The sequence below is a fragment of the Hippoglossus hippoglossus genome, chromosome 9 (genome assembly GCF_009819705.1).
Source record: "Hippoglossus hippoglossus isolate fHipHip1 chromosome 9, fHipHip1.pri, whole genome shotgun sequence".
Classification (NCBI taxonomy): domain Eukaryota; kingdom Metazoa; phylum Chordata; class Actinopteri; order Pleuronectiformes; family Pleuronectidae; genus Hippoglossus; species Hippoglossus hippoglossus.
In genome coordinates this window covers 19,282,164-19,304,161 of record NC_047159.1, presented here as the reverse complement: position 1 = coordinate 19,304,161, position 21,998 = coordinate 19,282,164, and the positions used below count along the sequence as shown (strand labels likewise).

The window sequence follows — 21,998 nt, the reverse complement described above, 5'->3', positions numbered from 1 at the left end:
GATAATTATCACCAGAACTTTTTTTCAAGTGAAAGCAATACGCTTCCGTAGCATCATCTTCATTCTTAAATAATAGGACCCAGTCTGTATTATTGTATAAAAGAAAACACACAGAAGCTACAGGTAATGACGTAGTAGGAGAATAGGTGACACTGAAATACTTTTAAATACTTATTAAATGAAGTAGAAAAGGTGACATGGTACTTTACTTTTATTAAAGTACTTGAGTACCTCCTCCACCACTGGTCTTGTGGGTGTAGCTGCTGAACTAAAGGTTGGATGAGTGTAAAGTGTTCAAACAGCAGAGAGTGTTGCATGAGTTGTGAGGAGGAGGTGGTGAACTCCTCCAGGCGTCTGGTTGGAAACACTCTCCCTGCACTTTGGACCAGAGGCTGATAAAGGAGCAGAGCTCGTCAGAGGAGTAAAGATGAGGAGGTGGGATCCGACTCAAGATCTCTGTCAACTCACCTCATGTTAAACGTGTTGAACCCCAGTGTGCAGCCATGGTAAGTTATTTACCACATGTATATGTAGTGGACAGGCAGAGTGTGTAGTGAAGCTCGGCTATTAGTGAAAGGTCAAGCTATTAGGTCACTTATTAGCTGTCGTTAGCTAATAGCCAATGTTAGCAAACTTTCAGTGTTAGCTAAAACATGTAGCCACAACATGTTTACTGGACTGTGAGTTTAATTTGTCTCTGGCAGACACTTGAGACAAATAATAGACTGTTTATACAGCCTTCCACACTTAAACAGAACAGGAGTCAGTTCAAAGAGGTAATTTAGCTGTATTTTAATTTATTTAAGGTGATTAATTACAATAATGTAGCATTGCTAACTGAGGGAAAGTTTCAGACACTGAAACTTTTACTCTGCTTTCACACTTTGTGAAACCTTTAAATTAAACTTCACATCATTTCAGAGGAAAACATCAGATGTTTTACACATTTCACTTTTTAATTCAGATGATAATCTCTTAAAAATAAGAAAATGAATAACATATATTTATTTAGGAGTATATTATCATGTATATAAATATCACAAAAACCTGTGACGTAAATCACGAGTGGTAACATGGCAGAACAGAAAATTGTGTCATATACAATGCAACATTTTGTCCAAATAATTTTAAAGAATGTTATTACATGTAAAATGAAGAAATAATATTAGCATCCTCCTGTTTATGTTCCCATCACTCTGCATTACTAACTGTGTTTGGGAAATTACCATACCGATAGGCTCATTTAAGTGTTGATCTGATTTACAGTATGTTCCATCATTGTTTGTTTTGGCAGCAACGTTTATTGTCTGTGATGAAATACATCTCCAGAGACCACTCCAGATTTGTCCTAAATCCGCACATATGTGTGTGGCAGCCATTTCATCCCAGTGTGGATTTGGAATGTGGGAGAAATGTTGTCAGTAGTTCCACAAGAGGAACTGACAATCTTGCAGTGGTCGCCTAATTTCTTTTCAGAGCTGTTTATTAATACTGTAAAAATCAGCTACATAAGTTTCACCACATGAACTCTATTCTGTGTTTACACAGTCTGAGTAGGGAGGCTGAGCTCCAGCTCCTCAACCATGTGTTCTATCTCAGGAAGGGGATGTGTGCATGTTTCCTACTAACAATGCTGGTCTCAGTGAGGCCATTGTTAAATCTGGATGGGAACGGAACATGGGAGTAGGACAGACCTTGAAAGAGCATAACGAAAAGAGTCTATGAAGTTGAATGAGAGGGTGACTGTTACATAGCTCATCTGTCAGTGTTTTTAAGAGAGCAGGTTTCTAGAGCAGGGAGGGAAAAGGGGGTGGGGGGATTAACTAATGTTAGTTCCCTTTGGGGCCAGCATGTTTACAGACTTCTGCCGACACCTCAGTGAGCTTCGGAAGGTCACACACTTTTTCAGGAATGGTGTGTTTTCTTGCTGGAGGATGGTTCTGACCAATAAATTCAGATTGTGCTGCGTATCTTCTCCGGGATCTGTGTGCTGTGAGTGAACATTTCTTTTGTTATTTCAGTCTCGAAAGTCTTGGATTGAGGAAAACTTCTTCAAGAGAGAGTGTATGAAGTTTATCCCTTCCTCACGGGACCTTCACAGGTAAACTGGAACCTGATAGCACAATGCTCCAAAAAACGTGTTTAGAGTTAACGATTTTATGATTCTCAGATAAAAACACTCGCTTTGTAATTACTTAATACTTACCATAATTTTAACCGCAGTTGCTGAAAACAATATTCTTCTGAGAGCAGAGCTATTTGGCATTCGTCCCTTCCTTCCAGGAATAGGGACCATGTGGATTCTTTGATAATGTGTAATTTCCTGTTTTTTTCTACAGATGTATTCCAGTATGTCAAGTATGCCAAAACTTGATCAGGTATAAATTTATGAATGATTAATTCATGTATCTTCATACCAACCTTAAACACAGACATATCCCAACTTTTCTAATGGAGCTCTTCTTTTCTTGTTGTTTGGATTTTTTGTGTGACACTTTCCCCTCCACACCCTTAATTTTAAACTTGAAATTTTGGATTTCTTTAAATTTAATGGTGTCAAACTTGTAGACCTATGAATGAATAAACTCAGTAGAACCAAGGGCAAATAGAGGTGAAGGGAAAGGGAGGGAGACAGGAAAAGGGGAGGAATTGTTGCAGCCTGGTTTACAGAGACAAGTGGGGGTGGGCTGAGATTTATAACCAGCAATCCTCCCTTTATCAAGTATACACTTACTTTGTTTAGCCCCAAAAGGTCAAGAAGAACAATGAAATGTAAGTGACTGATCCTTCTTTTTCTATGTTTCTCTCTCCACCTGCTATGCTATCTTTTTGCTGGCAAGATGTTGCTGTGGCCGCCTAATAGGGGAGCACTCTTGGCAAGAGTCATCTCCTCCCATATCCCTCTGTCCTGGTCCTGGACAGGACATAGAAGATAACTGGTCCACAGAACTCCACACCAAAGCCAGTCCCACCAATGCCTATGGGATTGTAGACTTTGAAGATACTGCCACACGTGTCTGTCGGGGGAAGGTCTGTGAGACCACTTACTCTAGCATGAATAAGACCAGGGTTTAGTCACACTAGCACAAGCAGCCTATCAGTCTCAAACTGTTCCATGTGTTTTCTCCTGCAGTACATTCGAGTGGCTGTGGACTCGAAGGCAGAGGCTTTGCTCCAGCTGATGCTGAGGGAGTGGCAGATGGAGAGACCCAAGCTGCTGCTGACTGTCCAAGGAGGCTCAGAAAACTTCCCCCTGCCCCCTAAAGTCAAGCAGGCTTTCAGCAAAGGGCTGATCACTGCCGCCCTCAGCACGGGGGCATGGATACTCACTGATGGCATTAATTCGGGTTGGTATTACAAATAGTTGCTTGTGTGTGGGTTAGTATTTCTTATTAGGTTTAAAAGACACTGGATCCTGAGCCATTGTCTGCAATGCACTGACTTTACCAGTAGTACAGCAGAAAAGCAGTGGTGGTGGTGCGTCTCTGTGTGTCTCTGTGTCTAATCTGTGGGTTGTAGCAGAGTCCTATGTCCATTTGTTTGCAGTTGCCCAAGGAAGAATTTGATTGTCTTGTAGCAAAATGGTGTGTTTGTGCCTGCCTTAAGTCAGCAAAATACTTTATTATACTGATGAATAGTATATTTGCTTTGCATTCAACTGCTCTTTACATTCTCTATAGGTGTGTCTAAGCATGTGGGTGAGGCAGTGAAAACATTCGGGGGCCATGATCTGAGGAAGAGAAACACAGTCGGCATCACGCCGTGGGGCGTGATTGACAACAACATGGACCTTATAGGCAGAGATGTAAGACATTACACCGCCACACACAGTTGACACCACAAATATTTAGAATTTGGCACAATTGTTCATTTTGACTCAAAACTAAAATTATGGTGACGATTTGTGGTCAAATATCAAAATTAAGATCTCTGACCTCAAAAAACATGCTTTGGCCTCATTAACAAAACATGATAACTCAGGAATGTCTTAAAGGTATTTCTAAACCTTCACTTGGACTGACTATAACTATAACTTCGCAGGTTTAGGACTCTCCAATGTCACAAAGCAACTCCAGAATTAATTAACTAATTCTAACTATTTTAGACAAATGTATGACTAGAAAACTGATGAAGTGATGACATTTGACAAAATGTTAAAGGTCAACTTCACAACAACAACTGGCAAATGTTTTACACCATAACTCAGATCAGATTATGATCTGATATTTCCTGTACCAACTTGACTGGTTGGTAGAGGCATTCAACTGTGAGGCAGTAATTATAGTTTTGTTATGACTGGCTCCTGGTTAGAACATGATGTGATTTCTCAACATGGTTCAGGTTTTTAGACCCTACCAGCCACTGGGGAACCCTTTGAGCAAGAGAGCCTGTCTCAACGGTTTCCACTCCCACTTTCTGCTGGTGGATGACGGAACGCTGGGAAAACATGGCTGCCAGCAAGGCCTCAGGAGGAAGCTAGAGAAACAAATTCAGCTACAGAAGATACACCCGCGTAAGTCAGTATTTGTGTGTGTTTGTGTGTTGTTATTCAATGAAGTGAGAAACCCACTTACCCCCTTTTTGTGTAGGACTGAACCAAGGCGTGCCTGTGGTGTGTGTGGTAGTGGAAGGAGGCCCTGCCATTGTGTCCACAGTATTGGACTATGTAAGCAGTGTACCCCCTGTGCCGGTGTTTGTGTTCGAGGGCTCGGGCAGGGCTGCTGACCTGCTCGCCTTCTTACACAAGCAGACTGCTGCTGACAGGTATGCATGCCTATCTTATCTTATCTTATTTACAGTAGTTGGTGTAACGGATCCATCAGTCTTTGTAAAAAACAGACTGTAAATAAGCATGGACGACAAGTCTCCCCTTCTCCCACCATTCAGAAAGGAAGCTTAAATATTCTGGAGTCTGCACAGTAGCGATTGGGAAATGTAGCGAGGTCCTGTCAATATACTTGCTCGACCAATCACAAGTCAGTCCCAGCTGTCAATCATGCATTTTCAACCCGTTGTTATAGCATTAAATGACTAATCAACTCCAAACTTACCAGAAACATAAACATACATCAGTGTGAAAACAACCTAAAATGACAGAAGCCATCTTTGAGAAAAGTGTATTTGAGGTGTGCTTTCACTATTTAGTTTGGTCCATGTCCCATCCACTAACATAGAGGACGTGGGATTTATGACCTATACTGCCTCCAGCTTCACTTTTGGGGAGCAGTTATGTTGTCCATCACCATATACAGTCTAAAATGTAACTAGGTTTTTTTTTTGTTCTACCTTATGTCCTAACTTTAATAATTTGAATGATAATGTATTTTTCAGGCAGTTGGATGCAGACATTAAGGAGGACTTCCTTGTCAGGATTGGAGATGTGCTTAGGGTGGACAGTGCAGAAGCCTTTCACCTATACAATCTCTTCCTGAAGTGTATGGATAACAGACAGTCTGTAAGTAAAAACGGCAACAGACAACAACTAGGGAACTATGTGATTTGACTCGCGGCCTAATCACTGAGTATGTCTTTAAACAACAGATAACCATCTTTGACTCTGAGTCAGAGGACCAGGTGCCACCTGATGCAGCCATTTTGACAGCGACACTTAAGGGTACTTGTTTTTCTTTACTTGGTTGTTTTCATTGACCTTGATGTTTGTTATCATATAGGAATGATAGATATATGTTCTGTTTTTTATTTTTGTGTGCAATGAACAGGCACCAAGGCCAGCCCTGCAGAGCAGCTGAGTATGGCTCTTGCCTGGGACCGGGCTGACATAGCACAGAAAGACGTCCTGGTGTATGGACAGCACTGGCAGGCGAGACTGACTTTATTGAATCACTTCTTCAATCTGTGGTAGAATTACATGGCATTGAGTGATCATACTGATTGTAATAATGTCATGTGATATATCTAGGTGGGTTCTCTGGAACAAGCCATGCTGGACGCTCTGGTGATGGACCGCGTCAGTTTTGTCAAACTGTTGATTGACAACGGTATGACTATGAGTCGCTTCCTCACTGTGGATCGCCTCGAGGAGCTCTACAACATGAGTGTAATCTTTTATTTCTCTTCTTCTAATGTTAATCATATTTTTATTTGCAGTTATCCATTTTCTATTTATCACTAATAAATAATTGTAAGACAGCATTCAAAAATATTGAAAAGGCTATTATTCAAAGATTTTATTTTTCAGTAAATACCATTAGCCCACAGTATTTTGTTTGTCTTGCTGTTCTTATTCTTCCTTTGTTTTCCCTCGGCTCTCACTTTGCTTCACAAACAGGGGGAATTCTTTTGTTTGTGGCTATTGAAGCACAAATTCCAAAACTGTGGCTTTGATTGAAATCACAATAATGCACTGAAAGTGTTTTGCACCAATATTATCAGTGTTTTGTGGTCAATTGCATCCTGGGTATTTTCCCAGTTTGTTTTTGGATGCCTCTGAGATCAGAGAACTCTTTGTCATCACTACACTCACACTTGGCTTTCTCCTCACTGCCTTTATCTTTGGTTTATCAAAGTCTGTTTACTTATTCATAACTCTGGGATAATAAGTCCCTCTAAAAAACAAGCCATGGATCCCAGAGCTGCGATTGCATATGCTGTATGCAACTGTGTTTAAAGTAACCATTTTTTTTTGGCTTTGATTTCATAGTTGTTTTTTTGTTTACTTGTATGTTCTCTATGAATGATAATAAAAATGTCCCTCCACAGCCACAGGGGCCGACCGATCGTTTCCTGCAGCTCCTTGTTGAAGATGCAAAACAGGTAAATGGCGAGGATGACACCGGCTACAGTAAATACATAATAATATTAAACCATGTTAACTTTTAGTGGTCTTACACAGGATATTGAGTTGAGGTGCATCAATGTGCTATATATGCAAATATAGATACATGCTGATAACTGTGTGTGTATGTGTATGTGTGTGTGTGTCTGTGAGCAGAGTTCTCTTCCCATAGGTTACCGTCTTTCTCTCATTGACATGGGCCTGGTGGTAGAGTATCTCATAGGAGGAGCGTACCGCAGCTCTTACACACGGAAACACTTCAGAGCTGCTTACGGCCGACTGCACGCTAAAGTGAGCACTGAGTTTTTTTCCACTGTGTCTTGATAAATGACCATGAAAGGTTTGATTGTTTGATTATTTTCTTGTGTTTATTGAATGTAACTATTCTTGGATTTTCCATAAAATAATGCTCTTGCCTCATTGCTGTTGGTAGGAAAGAAGACGGAACAGTTCCAGCTCCCTGTCTAAACAGAGACGGGGATTAACGCCAAACTCTTCAAAGGGCAGGAGTCTCCAGGACCTTCATTTCTTTAGAACCGCGCAGCCTTACAAATGCAAGGTTGGTGGGTTTTTATGTCTCCGCTGGCCACATTGGCCAGAGTCATTATGTTTTGGGGTTGTTGGTCCCACTCTATTGAACCTGATATCTCATTAACACCATGAGGGAAATTCATAAAATTTAGTACAAACACTCACTCGTACTCAAAGATGAACTGATTACATTTGGGTGGTCAAAGGTCAAGGTCACAGTGGCTTCACAAAGCTTGCTTTGGCCTCTTGGACATGATAGTCTGCCTTTCGGGAATTTGTTAACATTTGACCAGTTTTACTGCGGACACAAGATTAATTGAGTCGATTTTAGTGGTTAAATGTAATGGTCATAGTGACCTCATGAGAATTTTTTTTAATGTAGACTGAAGCTGCACTGTTTGGCAGAGGCATATAACTGCAGTGCGTTATTTCAGTTTGTGATGTGTACTTTCAAAGAAAGTTTTCTGAAGTCATTCGAACCTAAACTTAAGCACTCATGCTATTCAAAATGGTTCTTAATGTGTGTTTCTGAGAAAGGCACTTTATTTATTCATTTGGATTCCCATAAGCTGTTACTGACATAATACTAGTGTTAGGTCTCTTGTTCTATATAGCACAACCATTGTTTAGCAATGTTGTTTCCAGTATTCACTTCTTGGATCTCTAAGATATCTTTAAAATAATCTTAAAAAACACCATGTTTTGTATTATAACCTGTGTTATGTTATCCTGTCAATCTGTTCTCTGAATTTTCTGTCATCTGTTTTTCTCTCCCCCCATCTTTTTCACTCCTTCCTTCTAACTTTTCCATCTAGGACCCAGACGTGTCACCCGGCAGCAGTCGAGAAATCACGTTAAGCCCTGGCCTCGATGATGCTCCACTGCTGGTTCCCTTCAACTTCAACGACCTCTTTGTGTGGGCTGTGCTTCAACAGCGGCAGCAGATGGCACTGTTCCTGTGGCAACACGGCGAGGAAGCTCTGGCACGCGCCACAGTAGCCTGCAAGCTTTACCGCTCCATGGCCTTCGAGGCACGGCAGAGTAGCTTGGACGACAACATCACAGAGCGATTCAAGGCATATTCGATGTGAGTGTGCATTGTGTGTTGTCAGTTGTCAACATATGGGGACAATGGCAACATAATAAAGATTTTTGGTCATATGATTTTAGTAATTATGTTATAAATAGAGACTAGTCTTGTTTTGTTTAGTATGAGTCTGCACATTAAAACATATATTTAAATCAGTTAAGAAGTAACAGCAGGTTTGGTCATGTTGTTTGAATTTTGCAGTGGCATGAGTGGGTTTTGTAGTTTGAGATCCTTCGGTGAAAACGTGCATATGCCTCTGTGTCTTAGTGAGTTTGGTCAGCTAGCCGTGGATGTGTTGGACTGTGCATTTCGTCAGAACGAGCAGATGGCCATGAAGCTGTTGACTTCAGAGATGGAGGCATGGAGCCACTTCACCTGTCTGCAGATGGCTGTCTCCTCATGTCACAGACCATTCGTCTCTCACTCCTGCACACAGACCCTCCTCACAGATCTGTGGACTGGTCCACTCAACATGAGGAAAAACTCCTTTCTGAAGGTAAACATTGTAAACATTTGTCAGAGGAACCATATTATGTTTACATCTGTAAAGATGTCTCTCTTTTGGCATTGATATGTGAATATTTGAATATAATTAGCATATTTCTGAGATCAGCACTCACAGCATCCTCTTCACATTAAGATAAGTTATTTGATTCAAAGTTAATTATCAAGAGTACTGGTTAATTTGCATATACTTCCTGATCACGATCATGAGTTTTCGAAGCTCTCACAACAATCTTGTTATCTCTTTCTTTCAGATCATTTTGAGCCTTCTTCTGCCCCCTGCTGTTATCCTACTGGAGTTTAAAAGCAAGGCTGCGATGTGCCATGTACCACAGTCCCATGAGACAATGCTGTTTGGACTTGACACTGTGAAGTCAGTACCAGCCCATGAGGGAACTGATCACATGGTAAAGCGCCAGTAGCTCATTTATCGAGCGACCAGAATCTTAATGACCTCACTTTGATACTTCTCTTGTCGTCTCTTCTCTTATTCTGCTCTGCTCTGCTCTCGTAGGGCAGTCGGGATGCAGAGCGAGGCCTGTCTTTCCATGACAAATGTCTCAGCCCTGTGTCAGAAACTGTGTCCTCTGTGACCATGCATTGTCTTTCCTGGATCACAAGACTCTATGAATTCTATACAGCTCCTGTTGTCAAGTTCTGGTTTCACACAGTAGGTGGAGTGTGTGTTGTTATACTCGTGAATACAATTTTTATATGGATGGGCCTAGCAGGGTCTTTAATGTTTGATATTTGTTGTATATTTTTCATGCCTCAATTTTTCTATTTGTCCTTCACCATTTAAGGTCTTCTATTTGGTCTTCCTGATGTTATTCTCCTTCGTTGTCCTGGTGAAGATGGAGGACAAGCCCAGTGTTCAGGAGTGGTTGGTCATAGCGTACATCTTGTCCACCGCAGTGGAGAAAATCCGAGAGGTGAGAGAGGACAAACTTATCTTCTTTCCTTTAAAAGTATTAAACTCTTTATGTGCATCGGTGTATGTTGTACATAAAAAAACCCATAAGAATCTTGTTTGATAGAGTACTACAGTGTGTACAGCTATATAAGCAAAATCTATACCTCTTAATTAGGTACTAATGTCAGAGCCGAGGAAGTTGAGCCACAAGCTGAAGATTTGGTTCTCAGAGTACTGGAACAAGTCAGACTTCATTGCCATCCTGCTCTTCTTGGCTGGACTGACGTTGCGCTGGCATGCTGGTTCCTACCTGACTGCAGGACACATTGCTTACTGTCTGGACATCATCTTCTGGTTCATCAGGGTGACAGATCTGCTGGCTGTCAATCAGCATGCTGGTCCTTACCTCACCATGATCACTAAGATGGTGAGTAGAGACAGGAAACCACATATTGGTGAGAAAGAAACTTCAGAATCATTTTAGTTACCCTGCTCTCCTCTCTCTATGTCTGCCCAGACCAGCAACATGTTCTTCATTGTGGTGATGATGGCAATAGTGCTGCTGAGCTTCGGGGTGTCCAGAAAGGCCATCCTGTCCCCAGATGAGGAGCCGTCCTGGAATCTCGCTCGAGATATAGTCTTCCAGCCATACTGGATGATCTATGGAGAGGTCTACGCAACAGAAATAGATCGTTAGTGCTTTCATTTATTAATCCTTGTACTGTTTTTGAGGCTGTCTTTGCGCTATGTGTTAGTCCTGCACGTAATGATTCAAACTATTCAAACATACATAAGATTTAATGTTTCTGACTAACTCAACAATGACATTTTATAGTGTACCCCCATTGTCAATGCCACTTGTGTAACGTCTTTGTTAATGTGTCTTTGTGTGTGTCAACAGCTTGTGATGATGGTAATCCATGTGCTCCTGCTTCATTTCTTGCGCCGTTCCTCCAAGCTGTCTATATGTTCTTCCAGTATATCATCATGGTCAACATTCTCATCGCATTTTTTAAGTAAGCATACTTGTAAAAATGTAGGAGTGTTATTTTTTACATTGGAGCATCCCCTTTATTTATTTTTTTATTTTCTATTTTATTAAAAAAAGGTCAATGCACAAAAACATTGATCTCAAAATGAGAAGAGATGATTTAAGCCAGATTGAGCTAATTTCATCTGCAGTCCTTGGGCAGGTTGTTTAACTGGATGTTGTCTTTCCAACAGCAACATTTACTTTGACATGGCATCGACATCCAATAAACTGTGGAAGTACAACCGTTATCGTTACATAATGACCTATCAGGATAGGCCATGGCTGCCTCCACCCCTTATCATCCTCAGTCACTTGACCCTGGGTTTGAGGGCCATCTACAAGAGATTTAGTGGAGATGCAGAGCGGGAGGAGAGAGGCTCTGGACTTAGTGAGTATACCTCAGGGTGTTGTAACACATTGGTCCCTTTCAACCATATACGCTTCAGAGGGGTCTGAGTTGTTTTGGAGTGTTCACATATGGGCAGAAAATGCTGACTAATCGCTCTGCGTTCGTTTGGAGGGCTAAAAGGGACCAAGTGAGAAAACACCCTTTGTGTGGGAATAGAAAGCTTATTATATATAACGCATTTAACAAATCTGTTCTCTGCACTTCAGTCATAAAGTCCCTTCTCTTGTCTAACACGTCTTTAATAGAGCTCTCCTTGGGCCCTGATGATGGTAAGAAGCTCCATGAGTTTGAGGAGAAATGTGTACAGGCCTACTTCCATGAGAAGAGTGAAGGTCTCCACAGCAGTCAAATTAATCGGATCAGAGCAACAGCTGAGAGGTAGGTCTCATATTTTAATTGATCATGTGAGTTAAAAGGATGCTTCTCAATCTGGGTTTTCCAAGGGAGTGACTGACCGGGCTTATTCCCTAACCTTGCAAAATCACAATTGCTTGATATTTACATACTTAGGTTCGGTTCAATTGGGTCCTTGCACAGGATGATGTCAGTATTGTAGGCTTCTAGAGTTTTTTTCTTATTATTTATCGTGTGTATATAAAATTTGATCTACATTGCCTCAATCCTCACTTTATTTTTGATTCATTTGCTTTTGACACAATCTCCTATTTCATTTGCACCATGCAGTATTATATACAAAAAATCATCATCTTGTAAACCATCCTGTTATTCTGATTAAAATTAGTCACATTGTAAAATATGAGCTCAGAGTTGACTGTGTTGACTATGAGCTCAACTGTCTGTTAGATTTGGTATATGGAAAACATATAGAATCGTTATTAAAATGAAAAAAAACATTCTTTGGCGTTATTATTTATTTGTTTTTGTTCCACTAGAGCAGAGGAGATGTGCGTGATAATGGGGGAGGTCTCAGAGAAGGTGAACTTCATTCAGGACAGCCTCTCAGAGTTGGACAGTCAGCTGGGTCAACTCCAGGATCTTTCAGCCCTGGCCATGGACACTCTTACCCTGCTCTCTGCTTCAGACAGCCTTCATCAGGAGGAGGCACGCCTGGCACAGTGTGGATCCATTACAGCTTCCCAGCACATCCTTCCACACAGCTGGACCCTCCGGCACAGAGGCGGAGCAGACTATGATGTACTTAACATGCGACGGCCGATGGCCAAGTCATGTAAAAGTACCCCTCCTTCTTTGTTGAAGGGCTTTACTCTCGGGGAGAGTAGACGGACATCACAAGAGTGCCATGTCGAAGCCAGGGGGAGCAGGGGGGGGAAACAAGAGCACGCTGAGGACGGAGAGGGAGGAGAAAAGGAGGTACTTACTGCTTTCTTTTCAATATCGTCCTTTTGTAATAATAGCTGTGAAGTCAAAGAAATTATGTTGCCTGTCCTCAACCTTTGTTGAGAGCTAATTTTGCTACCAGACACTGTCTTCTGTGCTGTACAACAATAAAACTACCACAGAATAACTAGAGTTTATTTAACCTATATTTTCCCCCCAGGATTCACAGTCTGATATTGTTGGCCTTCCCAGTGAGAGCTTGCTGGGAGTTTCTCGGCCAGCGTCCCATGCTGCCTTCTCTCACAGTTATGGAGTTCATCTCGGTGGTCTCAGGGATCAGACACCTTGTGAGTCCTGTGGACCATCCTGCTGTGGGTCTCCTCTTTCTTCCAGAGGCTTGGAGTCACCATATCACAAATTATGGACATGTGACCCATACCTGTATCCCAATCAAGAGGAGACTTCCATGGAAGAGGAGGAAGAGGAAGAAGAAGATGAGGAAGAAGAAGAAGAAGAGCAGGAGAGGGAAAAGACACAGGAACAGCTGTCTAACATGACAATATCCCGAGCCTCTAGCAATGCCGTCCTTCTGTCTGACCCTCGAGACATTTCTGAGGGTTTGGTCAATCCAGCCTTTTCTCAGGACAATTGTCAGCTGAGTTGTCATTCCAGATCCTCCAACCTCTGGGGAAGACATGTGAAAAACTCCAGGTGGGCCTGTCTGTCCAGGGACCCTCACTATGGCTACTGCAGGTCACTGTCATCCAGCATGGAGAATGTGACTCTCTCTGGCACACCGCTGAGTCCAATGAAGGGATCATTTCCCTCTCTCGATGAAACAATGAAAAAAGAAAGTTTGTCTGGTGGGAGGAGCTTAAGGGATGACACATCGCTACAGTGCAGCAGAAGCAGAGGTATTGATGGAGTTTGTAATGCAGGGAGTAGAAAATATTCTTTTATTGCAAGTAGATGGTTTAAAACTAAAAAAATGATATTGGCTTAAAAATCTTTTTTTGCCAATCAATGTTCAAAGTGTCAATGTTCAATTTATAAATAATATAAAAGGACATGGATTATTCAGATGTGTAGCATCAGTTTCTCTGCATCTTGTTCTCTCATTATAATAGAGAAACAAACTTAGTGCTATTTTATAAAGACTACATTTTTGTGTGTTGAATTTACTTTTGCATTACAGAGCATCTTAACTTTACAACAACTGACGTGTGTCTTTGTTTCTGTAGAATGGTCCAAGTCCTCTGACTTCACTCAGGTCTTGGACAGCAGAGGCAAAACCCAGAACAGGAAGACAGTGAAGATACAAGAGAACAGCCCAGATACTGTAATGTGACACAATTTGAGTTACTCTTGACATTTGTATTAACTATTGAAATTTGAAGGTTCAGTTAGACTGAAGAACCTGAAACCCTGCTGACTGTTCTTTATATTCTCTGCCTCCACCTGGTCCTCTCTCTATCTCTTTATTTCTAATGGAATACAGGTGACTGTGCATCCCCACTTGTCAGATGCCTGCTGGAGAAGGCAACGGTGGATGAGAGGAGAACCTACATGTTGGTCGGCTTCAACTAGCCTCAGTCAGCTCAGTAAGGAACTACAGTCCTATTTAGACTTAAAACCTAAACTGTACTGTATGAGTGAATAGAGCTTTCAGCCATTAACGGTGAATATGCCTCATCCCACTGAATGTGTGTGAACAGTATCACAGAAATAATTACATGGAGTAGTTTTCTGTCCATCCAAGGCCTTTCTGGATTTATTATGCAACCAACCCAGCATATATAAAGTGACAAAAACATTTGCCATATAAAATATGCTGTGTATATTTTGTTTTATATACTTAACCATTGGTGATATTTTGTTTCCAGATTTTGAACCCATGGATTTGTTGCAGAAACAAGTGTTTTCCCATCAGGTACATCTATTGTTTACTAAATTTGCAGCAATTGCGGACACACTAGAAATATGGAGGAAATAAAAAGGTATATCCTGAGCAGAACATGTCATTGAGATTGATCTGTCTGTGCACCGACCCTCAGGATGTGAGGAACCCCACTCATTCAGCATGGAACAGCTGGGCCAGATCCATGAGCCACAGGTCTTCGTAAGTCTGCCTTTCTTTTGTCCTGCCATTATATCTGTGAATTTCTAAATATTGTACAATAATGACATCTTTATGAATCTGTTGCAGTTTACAGAGTGGCATTGCCCCTGAAGGTATTTGAGAACTTTTTAATACAAGTATTGATAAATAATATACATTGTTAATTAGTTTGTTATTGTGAGACTAACTGTTGATGTATTTTCATCATTTTGTTTGTTGCAGTCAAAAGCTCATCATTCCAGTCCACTGATAATTTGTATCCACACTATTCAGGTATAATGAATGAAAATCTGGGTTTAGGCTTTCAACAATTTTGCTTCAATGTATCTTTGCTTACCTGGAATTACCTGTGTTTTTCTGATTTCATTAGAATTATACTTCTGTGTTGTGTTTTTACAGCCATGGAGAGAAACAATCTGATGAGACTGGCTCACACCATCCCCTTCACTCCTGTTTCCATTTTAGGTAAATTTTGTGTCACAGTCGCCCTATTTTTAGTGTAATTCTCTTTATTTTACTTTGAAAACATTTGTCTCTTGATTTCTTTATTTTTCCATGGACTTTTTAAAATCGTTATCACATTGCTCACAGGAGGTGAAGAGGTGAGCATCTACTCTCTGGAGGAAGTGCCCTCTGATTCTGACCCTGATTCCAGCATGGTCTCCTCTTGGTCCTCCCGAGGACTATCTGCATTGCTGCAGCCCCTCTTCAGTGAGGAGGGCTCTCTGGATGGGGGACTCCGGAAGGGCTGCAGGGTTTTGTGTACCTGGGCAGAAGGGGACGTGCTCAGACCTGGTCTGGTATATGTAGTCAAAGCCTTCAGGTCAGAGGTAGTTCGTGCCTGGCAGAGGTATTTCCATGGCAGCACAGCTCTGCAGCTTTGTTTAAGAGTAAGTGCTACTAAATTCTTTAAAGTACGTTTAGTCGATGAATAACTATTCAGCATTTTTGCGCTCCCTGTAACTTAAGCATCATGTAGCTTTCTGTTTGACATCCCTGAAGGAGATCCAGCAGCAAAGAGCAGCCCAGAAGATGATGCAAGTGTTCAACCAGGTCAAACCTGATGATATGCACCACTCACCGAGGTTTGTGTGTTTTTCCTTGCTTATGTGTCTGTGTGGGTCTGTGCAAGTAGTAATCGTCTCTTATATACTCTAGATTTCTTGATGTATCACTGGTCCTCTGGCATTCGAATGGCCAGTGGCTGACCATTGAGAGAAACATGTCCGGTGACTTCAGGAAGTACAACAACAACACAGGAGAAGAGATCACCCCCTGCTGTTCCCTGGAAGAAATGCTGCTGGCATTCTCACACTGGACGTACGAATACTCAAGCAAAGAGCTGCTGGTGCTTGATATACAAGGTAGATCCTTTGTGGCATGTTGAACACTGTATTTACTAACGTGTAAGTTGTCGGTTGTGTTTTTGTCCGTTTTTTTATTTATTTATTTTCTTCACAGGAGTAGGAGACGCGCTTACTGATCCCACTGTCATTATGGCAGAAAACCAAAGGTACTGTGACCATTTCTGACAAATGCATGACGATTATTGATGAGAATTTGTTTTCAGATTGAAATGATTTCAGATATATATTGAGGTGAAACATTTTTCTTTCCTCTTTCCTCCTGTCCTGTCTCTCTGACCTTGTTGCAGTGGTAATAGGGGTGAGATGCTTTTTGGACCTGATAACCTTGGAGATGCGGCCATGAAAGCTTTCCTGCAGAAACATTCTTGCAGCATCAGTTGTCAAAGACTTGGCCTAACAGGTTAGAAATGTACACAATCAGTCTGCAGTAAACATGATTACCAAGTACTGCATATGAGTCTAAATGAGTTTGTGATATGTTGATTGGTGTTAGCATAGGATGTTCTTTTCTCTGGTTTTTCCTCTTGTGCACTTGTGTATATGGATTTATTCACGTCTCACCTCTGTGTCGTCACTCAGGAGGCCAACGTTGGCTCTGAGATGAATCCCCAACAACTTGAAATGAAGGCAGCGTATACCAACGCCAGCTAATTAAGCCACGAATGTTCATTTATTTCTATAACAACGGTTGTGTTTGAGGCATGGGGGTGGGCCCTGCTTTGTGCGTTGTGCTGCACGGCCTTTGATTACATATTAATCATTTCTTTGTGCTGGCAATGTGCTGCTGAGACATTAGCTTTGATTAGCTATTAATTAACGTCTCTTGGTAGACATGATACCGGCATCTAGAGGATAACTGCTCGGAAAGAAACTGTGCTCAAAAACAAACAAGCCCAGCAAACAAACACACAAGCACAAACATTCAGACACAGTTGTTTTGATATTTCAAAGGTGCGTTGCGTTTCCTCTTCCTCTTCTTGTGTCCTCTCCAAGATTTCTCCAACAAATCAAACCAAATTATTCATGCTCGATGCATGGACTTCCTCCCAGGCCTGTCAGTATTCTCTTTCTTGTGGTAATGACTGTGTTATTGGAGCGACATGTCGCTAACTGATGTTTCTGTTGTTCAGATTTAAGGAAGCGTCTGGACAGCTGCGAGAACAGCAGCGAGGCAGAGTCAACGTTGGGGAAAGAAGAACAAGAGGACGATGAAAGCAGCATGTAACCTTTGACCCAGGAAGTAGGGAAAAAACCACACAATTTTATCAACACAAATATCAAAACGTGTTTGTCTGAGCACACAGTCACACATATGTTCTCAGAAAACACTGCGATGATGTCGTGCATCACACCTTATTCCTTTACAGTGGAAACAGTGTGATTGAAGAGTGAGATCTCATTAGCAGTCTGTGATTGGACATTACTTTGTTATTTGCACTAAGGATGCTAATATATTCTTTCAATACATAAAGTAAATGTAAATGTTGTTTTTTATTCTTATAAAAATGGATGTTTATGCTTTGCCATGAATCATATATGGAAATAGAGATTTATTTTATAAGATTTGACAAAGGGCTAATTTAAATTTGTTTGTACTTTGCTCTGTAAATATTGAGATATAAAGACAGTGAAAGTTACTGGTGTAATTATTATACATGTACCCCACCCACACCAGGCTAAAATAGTTCCATGTTTGGCACAATTGAAAAATATTATAATTAAACGAAGTGAATGTGTGACACAGAAAAAGAAGCAGAAATGCACCCATAAAATTTCTTTTATTTTTTTCTTCCCACAACAAAATGTCTACAAAAGCGATAAAATATAGAATTTAACAAAAATCACTTCAGACCTTCACATTGTATATACATCTCAAAGGAGGACTCACAAAGGGCCCTGCATAGCTCTGAACCTCTAACTGCCAGATCCATCATATGTGGGTGTTCTTTCAGTCTTGTGTGAAAATGAAAACTCGACAGCAGAGCTCATGGAGATGTAGTAAAAGTCAGAGTTCAGAGTCAAGCAGAGTCCCCTCTCAACAAATGAAAAAAGCATAAAATGTAAAAACAGTTTGTCAGTGTAATCAAATACACATTTTCCATGGAGTTCCCCTTTTTTTTGATTGGTTTCTTAAGTAAACTCGCACAGTAAAGCATCTACGCCCCAGTCTGCCAATCCCTTGTCTCCTCACTAGCTATGGCACTTTGAAAACAAAAAGAAAGTCATTTTTTCGTGTTTATTGGTTTTGTTTTGTTTCGTTAGTCCTGTGTAAAAGAGGTTCTGTAGCCCAAGCACCTTTCAGGTTTCGGTCACAGATTGCTACATTTTGTTTTATTTGCTCTTGCTGGGATGCAAAGACATTCTAAACAATAAATTAACAGTTTTCAACACTACTCCAATTGCACGCATGTGTAATGCATCAAGAAAGTTTACAAAGCATTGGTAGAGCAAACATCATCTCACTCTCTCTCTGTTTCTTTGTCGCTCACACACACGCACACATTCACACAGGTTTTCTCAGAAGAGGGAGTAGGAGGTTAGGGTGGAGTGTATTTGACTTAAGTGTAAGAAATGCATTTAAAACCAAGTGTATTAAAAATGTCTTGCGCAATTGGTCTGGGCCGTCACATAAAATGACGACTAGTTTTACTATGCGCTCTGATGTCAGTCTGTGTCGATGGAGTGGTAAAGGCGCATGATGTGTTCAGCCCCTCACACTGAACAGGCTACTCCATAACATTCAGAATAGGTTACCCTCCCCACATTGTCCCCTCCCGCTGCAGGTTAAGGGTCTCTGATCCGGTTTAATAAGGCCAGTTCAAAAAAAAAGGGGCTGTTCATTGACTGGTTAAACCAACTCGCACATTCAGAGGTTGAGAAATAAAACATTTCAAATCCAACAACACATTTTTAAATTGTTTGTGCATAAATAAGAGCATTTTATTTTAAAATTCTTTCAGCGTGTGAAAAAAAAATTCCTTCGAACTGATTGAACTGTTGTAGAATTTGCCCTGAAACCCATCGCCCACCCTGCCAACATCCCCTCCCACCAAACCCACAATATCATGAGAAGAGAAAACACAAATAAGCCCCAAATGTTTCACTGTAATGAAACGTCATGCAAATAGAACAGAACAACAATAGGCTAATAGTAATAGAAGAATAGTAGTCATAATAAGAACAATAATAATAGTAAATAGTAATAAAATAAAAAATAATCTTACAATGCAAACATGACAGTAGTAAATGCCTCCAGTTCTTATTGCTACAGTATCTTACTTACAGTGTTGCGTTGCCACTCGTTCTTGCCAGCACATCCCTTCTCACAACCCCATCCCACCCCTCTGATTCACAGTCTAACAAGGGAAAATAAACACATCACACACAAGAACTTCATATTCAGAGTTGGAATTCACTGTCCCAGGGGTGTCGTGATGGCGCTTGATTCACAGCTTACTATTGGACATCCCTCACTGTCCCGAAAGCAGCAAAAATAAGCAGTAAACATGAGTGTACCGTGGTGACAAGAGCACACTGACATACAGTGTATTTATATATTTATATAGTTTTTTTTTTCTTGTGCTACGCAACAGTGCTTGTCATATAGTCTGGGCTCTTAAGAGATTCGGACAGTGAATTCATGCTCTATACACACATACACACAGACACACACTGATCAAAGCCTTGTCTGGGCAGATTCCATCGCAGGCATACGTTGGCGGCACACAGTATGCCATGTTTATTCTAAAAAGTTATTCTTGTATAATTAAATTTGTATTTAATTTGCAAAAATATTAAACCCTCTTTTAATGCAAAGTCAGAAAAAGAGCTGCTCCCTGAGAGATGCTGTGTAGTGCATCGAGCCTTAATGAGCAAGTGATTGTCTTAAAGAGACACTGGCCTCTGATCTGGGGTTGGTGTTGGGGGTTGAGTGAAGGAACCTATGAGTGGATCACTGACACGGCCCGGGAACAGATGCATGCGAGCGGATCCCTCGTGTTTAATATTGATGCTCGTTTCCCATGCTGTCAACATCGTTTTGCCCTCCACATGGAGAAGAAATGTTTTTAATGAATGCATAACTGGTGTGGCTGTGTCTGTGCCAGTAGAAATTTAGAGCTTTGGCCACTGTGCAATGAACATTTGCAAACATCAGACAGCTGAACAGAGATCTACACTTGTAGTGCTTTAATAGCTCTAGATGTTTGCTGTTCCACAGAAGAAAAAACAAATTAGTGTTGTTTTGGTAGCAAACTGTAAATTTACCACCAGCAGAATAAAATTTGTGCTAATATTGTGTAGTTTTGTCAATTTTGGTAAATAGTTTATTTTAGGAAGGAATCCTCTTCATTGTCACAAATGCAATACACACAGAGCATCTAGTGGCGGAATGGAGAACTGCACAAACTCATAAAATGTGATCGATCAAATGGTTCCTTCACAACAAAAGATATTGATGATGAGATGATGAGATGGATTACTAACCAAGTAAAAAACAGTGTTATTTTACACAGTGGAAAAATGCCAATCAACATAACTTAAATGTAGAAAAAGCAACAAAAAATGATTAGTCTGTCTGTTAGTGCTAATAATTATGGAATTTGCAACAAAAACAAAAGCAGAAAGTGATTGTCTATCACAGCGCCTCCTGTATGAATCCTTAATGCAATATTGCAGCTTTAAATGCCATTTAAGATCACTGGAGGCTAATTGGCATTTCTTTCAGTCAGTGCTTTGTCTCGTGTCCGAACCCCAGATCATATTTGTGCCACTTCTGTGGTGGAGTCAAATCCATCCACAGAGATGATTGTTCGACATACTTAATGATGAAGAGTCAAATATAGTGCATTCTAGTTAAAACTGCTACCCTGTTCTAAACCGCTGAGAGGAGGAAGAGGAGGAAAGAAGAGCAGTAAGATCAGAAAGGCAGTGTGAAAGTTATTGCTCTTTAGAAAGAGAAAAGGGTCCTTCATATATTTACAGCCCGGAGTGACTGACATCCATGGACTGGATTGTGCAAATAGTGTTTTGAGGGATGAGGGCATTAAAGCGCTCATACACACGTTGAATATTGGAAAGTTGTGAGTTAAATTCAAGTTTGTCTTTTATTATATAATTGAAACATTTTTGTTGGTGGAGTTTCTGTCCACTTCTATCTGAAATGTTTTATCAAGGCCCTGATACATAAGAAATAAGGGGCGGGGGGGGGGGGGACCTTGGTAAGAGGTGTGGTTCATTGTGAGGTCCTTGTTTCTGATTGGTTGCTCTGGTTGATTGTTCGAAAGCAGTCCATCTTTTATTGGACGTAATTATTGCAGCGAGGAAAAGATGATTGATAGGACGGCAAATCTGCCAGATTCTTTTTTCTTGCAAAATAGAATATTTACGTATATATGTCCACCATGAAAAGTAGTAGCCATTATTTTCTTTTTAAATCCTTCATATGCTCTTTTTACATTTCTATAGGTTCTCGTCAGAAGGATGTAGTACCTTCTTTACATATGAACAAAATCCAGACAAGGCTTCTGCATATCAACAAACCCAAAATCGGCTCCCAGTTTTCAACCAATATTCTTTTACAAGTCTCAACTTTACAAATTCTGTACACAAGAAACTATCAAATAAAATAAAACACATAGACAAGGTATAGTCAGCCACAGTAGGCTACTGTATATTTAAATTAGGACTAACTTAACAGAACAAGAAGTAATACTGGAATCCGCTCTGCACTAGAAGAATATCTACAATAGCTTCTCTAAATCGACCGTTCCCTTCCCCATCCAGCTTCTTCAACTTCACAATGTTGTCATGTGAAAAAAAAATCAATAAACAAAAGAGAATTTTTTTCTAAGTTAAATCAAATTAACTTACCCATTTTTTTTTCTTAAAGATTGACAGCTTAAAATTGTTCCAAGATCTTTTTAAGTCTGTACATTT

The 21,998-nt window shown here is 40.6% G+C and overlaps 1 protein-coding gene across 2 annotated transcripts; it reads left to right on the top strand.

Annotated features, from left to right (window-relative positions):
* The first annotated feature begins 278 nt into the window (after positions 1-278).
* Positions 279-18,454, top strand: trpm6 (transient receptor potential cation channel, subfamily M, member 6). Of its 2 annotated transcripts, none has more exons than XM_034595397.1 (40): positions 279-506; positions 2,022-2,101; positions 2,340-2,378; positions 2,841-3,030; positions 3,134-3,347; positions 3,681-3,805; positions 4,342-4,513; positions 4,590-4,764; positions 5,332-5,455; positions 5,542-5,614; positions 5,721-5,821; positions 5,921-6,058; positions 6,727-6,774; positions 6,953-7,087; positions 7,230-7,355; positions 8,143-8,414; positions 8,685-8,913; positions 9,176-9,328; positions 9,436-9,591; positions 9,725-9,853; positions 10,010-10,261; positions 10,352-10,526; positions 10,736-10,850; positions 11,059-11,255; positions 11,522-11,654; positions 12,170-12,608; positions 12,796-13,489; positions 13,817-13,914; positions 14,074-14,176; positions 14,459-14,505; positions 14,630-14,694; positions 14,782-14,807; positions 14,917-14,967; positions 15,094-15,159; positions 15,286-15,584; positions 15,697-15,779; positions 15,853-16,058; positions 16,156-16,207; positions 16,349-16,461; positions 17,192-18,454. In XM_034595397.1, exons 1-40 carry the CDS (start codon positions 504-506, stop codon positions 17,284-17,286), a joined length of 5,991 nt encoding a protein of 1,996 aa, XP_034451288.1. In that variant the 5' UTR covers positions 279-503; the 3' UTR covers positions 17,287-18,454. The 2 variants fall into 2 exon arrangements, with proteins under 2 accessions (XP_034451288.1, XP_034451287.1); XM_034595396.1 differs by having other exon boundaries at positions 6,721-6,774.
* The last annotated feature ends 3,544 nt before the right edge of the window (positions 18,455-21,998 follow it).

Coding starts and splice junctions, on each gene's coding strand:
- trpm6 (XM_034595396.1), top strand. Junction 4,765..5,331: donor AAGCAGACTGCTGCTGACAG/GTATGCATGCCT, acceptor TGTATTTTTCAG/GCAGTTGGATGCAGACATTA. Junction 16,059..16,155: donor GCTGGTGCTTGATATACAAG/GTAGATCCTTTG, acceptor TTTTCTTCACAG/GAGTAGGAGACGCGCTTACT.